The following is a 9,700-nucleotide window of genomic DNA, read 5'->3' on the forward strand; positions in this document are numbered from 1 at the left end:
TATATCTCATAATTTAACTTTTTATTTCATAATTTCGACTTTTTAATGTAACAATTATAATTTACCAAAGCATGTTTTTTTTGTTTTTTCTGATGTGGCAGAAAGTGACCTCTGCATACGACTTACTGTAAAGACAACCTTCAGACTGTTGAGCATCTCAATGTCCTTCGGCAGACCTTTATCTCCCCATCTGACCAGATAATTCTCACTGCAGAGCGAGTGAGAGAGTGTGTGTGTTAATGACAGACACCAGTTAGAATCAGAATGATTAAAGAGTGTGTCAGTGAGACGCACCTGATGTTTGTCTGTTTGTTGGGGTCATACAGAGACATGAAGAGCTCAGAATCCTCCCCGATTCGACACACGAAGTTACGCACAAACACATAGAGGCTGTGTGTGGGAGAAGACTGGATCCGTGCAGACACTCCAGAATGATCCATCTGAACGTTGGACTGCACCGAGAACAACAGAACAGGGTGGTTGTCAAGGTGTTGTCAAGTGGTTGTTAGGACGTTATTATGGAGTTACTAGGGTGTCTCGGTGATCACTAGGCTGTTCTGGGTGGTTGTAAAGGTGCTGCTAAGTGGTTGCTACGACATTATGGAGTTGCTAGGGTACCTGGGTAATCGCTAGGCTGCTCTGACTGGTTGTGAAGGTGTTGTCAAGTGGTTGCTAGGGCATTATTTTGGAGTTACTAGGGTGTCTGAGTGGTTGCTATATTGTCTAGGTAACTGTGAAGGTGTTGCTAAGCAGTTGTTAGGACATTTTTATAGAGTTACTAGGGTATCTGGGTGATAGCTAGGCTGTTCTGGGTGGTTGTGAAGGTGTTGCTAAGTGGTTGCTAGGACAATTATTATGGAGTTACTAGGGTGTCCTGGTGATCGCAAGGTTGTTCTAGGTGGTTGTGATGGTGTTGTCAAGTGGTTGCTAGGGCATTATTATGGGGTTACTAGGGTGGTTTCCAGTGTATCTAGGTCATTGTGAAGGTGTTGTCAAGTGGTTGCTAAGGCATTATTATGGAGTTACTATGTCTGTGTGATCGCTAGGCTGTTCTGGGTGGTTGTGAAAATGTTGTCAAGTGGTTGCTAGGACATTATTATGGAGTTTCTGTGTGATCGCTAGGCTGTTCTCGGTGGTTGTGAAGGTGTTGCTAAGTGGTTGCTAGGACATTATTATGGAGTTACTAGGCTGTCCAGGTGGTCGCAAGACTGTTCTCTGTGGTTGTGAATGTGTTGTTAGGAAGTCTGGCTGATTGCTAGGGTGTTGCCAAAGCATTGCTAAGGGGTGTCTAGGATGTCTGGGTGCTTTCTAGGGCATCATTATGCAGTTTCTAGGGTGTCTGTGTGATTTCAAGCGTATCTAGGTCATTGTGAAGGTGTTGTCAAGTGGTTGCTAAGGCATTATTATGGAGTTACAATGTCTGTGTGATCGATAGGCTGTTCTGGGTGGTTGTGAAAATGTTGTCAAGTGGTTGCTAGGACATTATTATGGAGTTTCTGTGTGATTGCTAGGCTGCTCTCTGTGGTTGTTAAGGTGTTGTTAGGGAGTCTGGGTGGTTGTTAGGGTGTTCTGGGTGGTTGCCAAAACATTGCAAAGGGGTGTCTAGGATGTCTGGGTGGTTGCTAGGGCATTATTTATGCAGTTTCTAGAGTGTTAGTGTGGTTGCAAAGGTGTTGCCAATTGGTTGCTAAGGCATTATGTGGTTGCTAGGGTGTCTGGGTGATTGCAAAGGATCTGCTAAGTGGTAGCTAGGGCATTATTTACACAGTTTCTAGGGTGTCGGGGTGGCTACAAAGGCATTGCCAAGTGGTTTCTAGGGCATCATGTGGTTGCTGGGGTGTCTGGGCGGTTGCAAAGGCATTGCTAAATGGTTGCTAGGTCATTATTATGCAGTTGCTACGAGGTTCTGGAAGATGTTTAGTTCGATCCACCTCAGTTAAGGTCATTAAGTTACTCCAGTGGGGTATCAGGAGGATCCTCTACATTCACTGTGAATTCACAGCAGACGTTGACCGAAGGAAGGTAGAGCCATGGGAGCTCATTGCTTCATTAGTTCAGCTGTCCTGAACATCTAAAAATGTCTCATTAAATCTACCAACTCTCGCCATGATGCTTGAACATGTGAGAAGCTCTTTGAGGCTCGTCTGTAAACCACTAAATGAAAGGAAAACGAGAACCTGTTCTTCTTTAATTCTCTCTGTGATCTTGGCCGTAGCGTCCTCGTGTGCTCGGAAGAGGCTGATCACACTGGCTCGCTCGGGGTTGAGAATATTCCCATCAGCATCTCGAACCACCACATCCAGCTCCAAGATCCTGCAGGCAGAATAACGATTGATTGGACTCAAGTGTTTGTACTCACTCACACATGTCATCTACATGATTATTCAGCACACACACAGATCCTTGAAATAATCTGACAGATGTGTTCTTGCCCAGATCTCTGTGAAATGCTTTGTTCCCATGATGCACCACAGGGGAGATTTCCTTCGTTTTATTAAGACTCGTTCTTGAACATCACAGACAGAAACAGTCCAGCATATCACTGGCATGGATTCACACATTTTTTGTGTTTTCATAAGTTTTTCATCTACATTTTGTTTAGTTTTAGGATTATGTTTTCAGATCTATATTTAATTGTATTTTTTACTGAAAACAACAGTCACTACTAGAATAATGACAAAGAAACTAATTACAAGCAATATCACAAATAAATACAATAAGACAAATATTCAAATTAAATTTGCGCTTTATGTTTTACATAAATGTTTTAGTATTCACTGTATGAATTGAATATAAATCCCTATTTAAGCCACAAAACTTTTTCAGTCAAGAGCAGTGAGTGATTCTCTCTTTGTTTTATTTAGGAATGCTCCGATCAGGATTTTTGCAGCTGATACGACTATTGATTTCTTGTCAACATGATCACCAATTCCAATCCTGATCATTCAAGCTGTATATAACTGATATGTAATCTCTCTGTTGACTGTCACTGGTTTTATTTCCATACTGACCAATGCAATCTACCAAGAGCAGTGCAAATTAGCGTCTGGTTTAAGACATGCTTTTTTTGGGCAGTAAATAATGGCGCAAATACCAGTAAGTTGAATAGCGCAAACCTTAGTAAATCACCTTGCAAGAATTAACTTGTAATCATGTGAATCCATGACACACAAAACAGCCACAGTGAGGGAGGTTTTTCCCTGCAGTAATTCATTACCGTTCAGGTGTCAGAAAGACATTTTTATCCCCTTGAGGTTTGCTAATTAATTCCTTAACGCTAATGTACAAATTATCCAATACATTAACAACAGCCCAGAGCAATATCACAGAAGCTCTGAAGAGAAATTAAATCAGCCGACTGGATCCTATTATTCTACATTTTATCAGATCTGTTATAGAGGTACTGTGTTTGTTCTATTTGTAGATGCCATAATATTGTATGATTACTTTCATATACTATGGTATGTGCTTGATCCTCCAAAGCCAACAATGCAATGGCACTGTCATGGTCAAAAATGCACACATATACCATGACTGATAAACAGACATGAACACAAATAGAATAGACACTTGGAATATGTACTTATTTCCATAGTCGATCTTTGAGGTGACTTTCTGTTTGAGTTCTTTAAACTCGTCACTCGGCAGCGTCCCGGACAGGAGCTGGGAACGCCACTCCATTAGATCCCACATCAGCCTCTGGACCTGAGTGAAACGCTCCTTCTTACTGGACTGCTGGGAAACAAAGACAATCACTGATCAGAAGTTCAGGTTGTGCATACATATTGGGCTTATTATTTGGTTGTTTGACTTATTTGAAGCATCCAGCAGTATGCAACCTTAGCCGCTTTTCAACCGTCGAGCCAAAACTTTCTCGTTGCTTAATCGCTCCTTACCGTTCTTACGACCGTTCGGCCTGACGGTGGAAGAGCGGCTCTTGTCACATGACTTCATTAAAGCATTATTTATAATTCAGAGAGTGTTGTCTGGTTATCAAGGTTGGATTTTCAATTGAATTATTTCATTCAATTATTTAGTTTAATTTCTAATTAAATTTTGTGTAAAAATGTTTTAACTGCTGTCAGTCTGACCAAATAATGATTTAAAAAAAAAAAGACAGTGAAGTCAACTTAAATGGCATTCACAGCCCGTTTACTTACATAACGGGATGTATTTTTATTTTGATGTATTATGTTTTCCAATTTTGAGGTCAACTAAAGAGGAAATAAATTTTTTATTATTTAACACAAGAGAAATTATATACAATGTTATTTTGTGACAGGTATATAACATTAAAGAATTCTAAACAGGAATGAAACCCAGACAGCAAGATAATGTGGCCCAGATCCAGCCCACATCAAGTACATGTGGATTACACACGGATCAGATGTGGGCCGGATCTGGGCCGACACTATGATGCTGTCAGGGAATAACCACAAAAAAAAAGAAAATAAATATATGCAAATAACTGCACTGCAATAAATTACCCTATATGTAAAATAAATGCACTGTGTATTTATACACATAGAATTTTAATAATAATAATAATTTATAGTGTATGCTATCAAGCAAGTTATCAAATTTGATTTTTTTTTTTTTTTTTTTCCTGAGGAATCGGAATAAGCTTTGTAAACTTTGTCACTTCTGATTTCATTTTGACTTTGTGCTTGACATTCTAGCAGGTCATGCAATAGAGAACAAAAACCCATACTGAACACAATATGCATACTTCAAAAATAGTATACTCTTAAAATTGAGGTTACAAAGGAGGTTTTGATAACGATGCCATAGAAGAGACATTATGGTTGCACAAAGAACCTTTCAGTAAACAATTTTTCCCCTGCACTCTTTAAAAAATAAAGGTTCTTAATTGGCATTGATGGTTCTATGAAGAACCTTTAACATCCACAGAAACTTTCCATTATACAAAAGGTTCTTTATAGTTGAAAAAGTTTCTTAAAAACAAACAAAAATGGTTATTTTAAGAACAGTTCACTGAAATATTCTTTTGGGGAACCAAAATGGTTCTTCTATGGCATCACTAAAAAAAAAACCTTTTTAAGAGTGTAGTGTAAAGAACACATTTTAAAAATATAAAGAATCTTTTTTATAATGCAAAATCTTGGAACCCGTAGTTTTATTCACTGTGATGACGTAATATATAATAATATAATAAAATTCACTGTGATATACCTAGAAGCTCCTCCCCTTTTTTCAAAATAGTCAATAGCATTTCACCTACATCACAGCTTGGCCAGAGCCGTTGAGCTCGTAAAACCGCTTCCTCATAATCTCTAACTGTTTCTTCTCTATATTGCTTTAAAATATAGCATTGTTTGGAGAATTCAAACGTTTCGTGGTCTACTCTGTGCCGACTCACGCGTATAATCTACTCTAGTGCACTATGTGCCATTCACTATAGAGACTAGTAAATGTGTGAACAAATGACCGATTTCAGCCGCAGCTTCAGCGTCTGTTTATAGTGCAGGAGGGGTGGGACTTCCGATTCTAGACAGCATTTGATTGGACAGAAGATTTGATGAGAAGCTGAAGTCTGTGATGATGTCATGAAAATCCATGATCCATTTTAGTGGAAGTGAGAGACTGTAAGTTTCGAATGCTTATATCTCCTAAATGCAATTTTTGTCATTGTTTTGGAACACACCAGCTTATTCATAACCATATTCATACTAAAAGCTAAAAAACATTTTGATTTCAGCGGGACTTTAAAGGTTCTTCATGGAATCATTGATGCCAATACAGAACCTTTATTTTTAACATACCCACATTTAAACGTCTTACCAAATAGAGTTGTTTCCAGATGCTGCCCCATTCTCTCAGTGTGGTGGTCACCTCCTTCACCAGGGGCATCTCAGCAGAGGTTATGATCTCCTCATCTCTATAGAAGAAGAGAGGATGGATGGATGGATGGATCCATGGATGGATGGATATGGATATGGATGAATGGATGGATGGAAGGAACATACTCACCCTCTCTTTTCGACGATGACTTCCTTTAGCTCTATAAAGCTTGCAGGAAATGCTCCCTTAAACAAAGGAAGAAAATAAATTAGCCAACAGGTCGTAGAGGAAGTTCAGGTCAGATATTCAGGAAGAGAACTTTCTGCTCTTGAACAAACTCTATCAAATAAATATGCATTTACTCACTTTTCTCTCTTTGTTCTTGATCACGTAACCTTTATACCATCCTGGAAAAATAACAGACTGGTTTAGATTTATAAGAATATTTCTGTAGTCAAGTCACCTTTATTTATATAGTGCTTAACCAGGAACATTCTCAGAACGTTCTGGCAAGGTTCTCTCAAGGTTATGAACAAAGTTATGTTGTTCTCATATAGTTAATAGAATGTTTGTTTGTCTAACATTTTTTAAATGTTACAACTTGTTTCAGAATGTTTAGAGAACATTCAAATGTAACATTCCTATAATGCTTGCAAAATAATAAAATGGAATGTTCAAAAATGGAACGTTTCAAAACAGCTTCACGGTAATACACAGAAAAATAGCATAAGAGAATCAACGAGGCAAACTTTATCAGATATGAAACAAATTCACATTCTGCTGTAAAGCAGCTCTACAGAAGACAACGGTGTCATTATTCAGCTCGAGTCAGTTCAATGTAGATTCAGCTCAATTCAGTTCAAGTTATGTTCTCATATGATAGTGTCAGTGTAGTCAAATCAATAAAATGACTGAATATTAAGTGTCTTTTAAACCCCAGCTCAAACAGTAGAGCATGACGCAAGTAATGCCAAAGTCATGGGTTTGATTCCCAGGGAATGCATAAACTGATCAAACATTTGCATGCAATGTAAATCACTGGGGAAAATTCTGTCGCATAAATGCATAAATGCAAAAGTAAATGCAATACCCCAGAATCCCTCACCTTCACATGACTCCTGAATGTGTACCGTGTCCCCGATAGACAAGGACAACTGCTTTTCCACTTTGGCGGTGAAATTCCACTTAACTTCAGGGAAAAGAGAGAAAATAGAAATTGCATGAAATTCATCAGATGCATTCGAAAATACATGAAGTGAAGTCACGGTTTGGATTTATTTGTCAAGTGATGCTCAGCAAAACAGCAGAATGGGATCATTTAATGCTTCCATAAGACATCAAACGATAATTCCCTCCGTCTAAACTGCCCTCAACTACTTTGCTTTCTTCTCATCTGACATGAAAAGAGTCCAGCAATTCATGTATTGAGCACAAACGCTGCAGGACGACACACACACTGAACTTTAATTCTTTAGCCAACATCAATGACATGGAAAAGATAAACTGCATCTGCAGAGATGGAGAACATCATATTACACACACACACACACACAGACTTCATTTCTGCAAGTACGAGATCGTTGGCCTACTTCCTCTCAGAGCGGCTTCCTGTGCACCACTACACACACACACACACACACACACACACATATACACAGATACACGCCGCCATCAGCATGTTTACAATTTAAATAACATTAAAAATGCAATTCATATGAATTTACATGAGCAGACAGCTTTTTGTAATAAATTAGTTCATAAGTTTTGAGCAACAAAACTGCTCACTGCACCGTATAACAACAGAATCAGAGGCACTAACGTCGCCAATCAGAAGTCAAGCCACATTTGCCTTCATTTCAACACTGTTTAGCACAAACATAACTCGCATGGTGTGAGTTCTACGTTCAAAAATAACTCTAAATAAATTTACTCTAATCAGTGTCACCATCTTATGCTACTGCTGCTCTTCCTGGACACTTCACAAATGAGCTTCGGGTGATTAAAAGGGATTTCAAATGAAAATATTTCTTCCCAAAGATGGTTACTTGATCACAATAACCAAAGACTTGAAGAGCCTTTATTCAGCATGACTATATTCTACATCCCATAATCCTACCCAATACCTAAACTTAACTAACTAACCTTACTAACTATAAATAAGCAAGTTTATTGAGGCACATGTCGTAGTTAATATTTAGTTAATAGTGAGAATTGGACCCTAATCTAAAGTTATTTTATAATATTTATTTAATTTTTGTATTTTCTGTTATATTTATATGAATTAATGTTTTTTTTTGTCATTTTTATTTTTTTTTTTTTTTTACATGTTTAAACAAATGAGTCAATAGTTGTCCTACATTAAGAGTAGAGAGCTATAAACCAAATACGGAGAGCAGCTCACATCATTTTATGAGAAATGTTTGAGATCTCTGATTTTTGATTGCACACTTGAGCAAATATGAGTTAATTTTAAGACATTAGTGAGATGAAGCACTAGAGGAGGCTTGTGTGGGATTCCTTGTTCAGGACAAACATCTGACTTCTCATTGCTGTCTAGGAGAAACAACAAAGAGATCTCATTTCACGCAGGTCTCCTCTAAAAATTCAATGTTGCTCTTGTGTTATTAAATGTTGAGAAACCTTAAAGCACATTCATTCAACAGGCTAAAGAAACAAATCCTTCGGACTGTAAAAAGTGAAACTTATGACGTTATTTCAGTTTGATTGGGCTGCATTAAGTGATATTTTTGACTTTAATAAACCAGATGCTCCTAAGCACTAATTTTCAGTGCATTTCTATCAAGCATTCCACAACTGCACAATCATAGCGGAATAAATCTGAATATTTGCAGGATTTCAAAGCAAAACAAGTGCTAAATGATAAAACGCTGCAATCTGTTTAGGCCAGTGACTGCTGGGCCGCTCGAATGATTCGTCTCTGCCCACTTCCTGAGAAATAGGAACTGAACTCAAGCAACTATAAATGGCCGCTGAGAGGGGCGCCGGGAATATACACAAACCCACACGCAAATGCACAGAAAACATTTGAACAATCATTCCTGCACAGGTGAATCACATGCACACACAAAAGAAAGCCAAACTCACCAACGCCATATCTTTCAGAGCTAGTTTTTGTCCAAGGAGCCATTGGTTGGCCTAATAAACGCTCTCCTATGTCTCTTTCTGTCTGTATTTTCTCTTTCGGAGTATCTAAGTTCCTTTCTTATGTCCTACACCAGCTGTTTTTTATGGGTAAGGGTGTGAGAAATAACTAGCAAGTGCTCCTCCTCTTCTCTGTCTGACTGTCTGCTTCTTCCTCTTCCTCTTTTGGCCTTCCATCGGTTGACAAACGTAATGCAGCACAACTTCAGCAGTGTGACTGAAGCACACATTTCAGTGGCTTTTATCGATTGATGTCTGAAGATCATGTATGTGTTGAGTCTCAAACTCTGCTCTGATCTATTAGGGTGTGTGATGGAGCACATAAATCATTGTTTATGAATCTTTAATGCTGGGGGAAACATCTGGTACGGGACGAGACAAAGCAGAGATTCCACTAAGATGTTTGATTTATGCATCTGAGAGACTTAATGCAAGCAGGACTATACAAACACATAAACAAGCTGCTCTTTATCTATACTCATCAACCATCAAAACAATGTCAATATTCAAGCGCAATACCTATGGTAGTCTACAGAGGGCACCGCAAACACTCACTGAGAGATGATACACCGATTTAATCATGCAGCTTCCTGAATAGAAGCAGGGTTATTATTAGCTAAAACTAAAAATATTAAAACTTTTCTGTTAATCGAAATAAAGCTGAAATAAAAGAAAACTCAAAAACTCAAACTGAATGAAAACTAGAAATGTTGCCTTGGAAATAAACTGAAAGAAG

The 9,700-nt window shown here is 38.3% G+C and overlaps 1 protein-coding gene across 2 annotated transcripts in view; it reads right to left on the bottom strand.

The window, feature by feature from the left end:
* LOC125266842 (dedicator of cytokinesis protein 2) overlaps positions 1–9,118 on the bottom strand; it is a 114,083-nt gene extending 104,965 nt beyond the window's left edge. The window contains exons 1-10 of one of the 2 annotated variants that reach the window (XM_048187917.1): positions 8,908–9,118; positions 6,908–6,991; positions 6,169–6,209; positions 5,992–6,047; positions 5,803–5,899; positions 4,161–4,214; positions 3,584–3,735; positions 2,178–2,313; positions 295–452; positions 127–208 (exon numbers count right to left, since the gene is read on the bottom strand). In XM_048187917.1, the coding sequence (XP_048043874.1) occupies positions 127–208; positions 295–452; positions 2,178–2,313; positions 3,584–3,735; positions 4,161–4,214; positions 5,803–5,899; positions 5,992–6,047; positions 6,169–6,209; positions 6,908–6,991; positions 8,908–8,950 (903 nt within the window). In that variant the 5' untranslated portion in view covers positions 8,951–9,118. The remainder of the gene's footprint in view (positions 1–126; positions 209–294; positions 453–2,177; positions 2,314–3,583; positions 3,736–4,160; positions 4,215–5,802; positions 5,900–5,991; positions 6,048–6,168; positions 6,210–6,907; positions 6,992–8,907) is intronic. The other variant, XM_048187918.1, reaches the window with a different exon arrangement.
* Between the last annotated feature and the right edge of the window lie 582 nt (positions 9,119–9,700).

The sequence above is a fragment of the Megalobrama amblycephala genome, linkage group LG4, assembly GCF_018812025.1.
Source record: "Megalobrama amblycephala isolate DHTTF-2021 linkage group LG4, ASM1881202v1, whole genome shotgun sequence".
Classification (NCBI taxonomy): Eukaryota; Metazoa; Chordata; class Actinopteri; order Cypriniformes; family Xenocyprididae; genus Megalobrama; species Megalobrama amblycephala.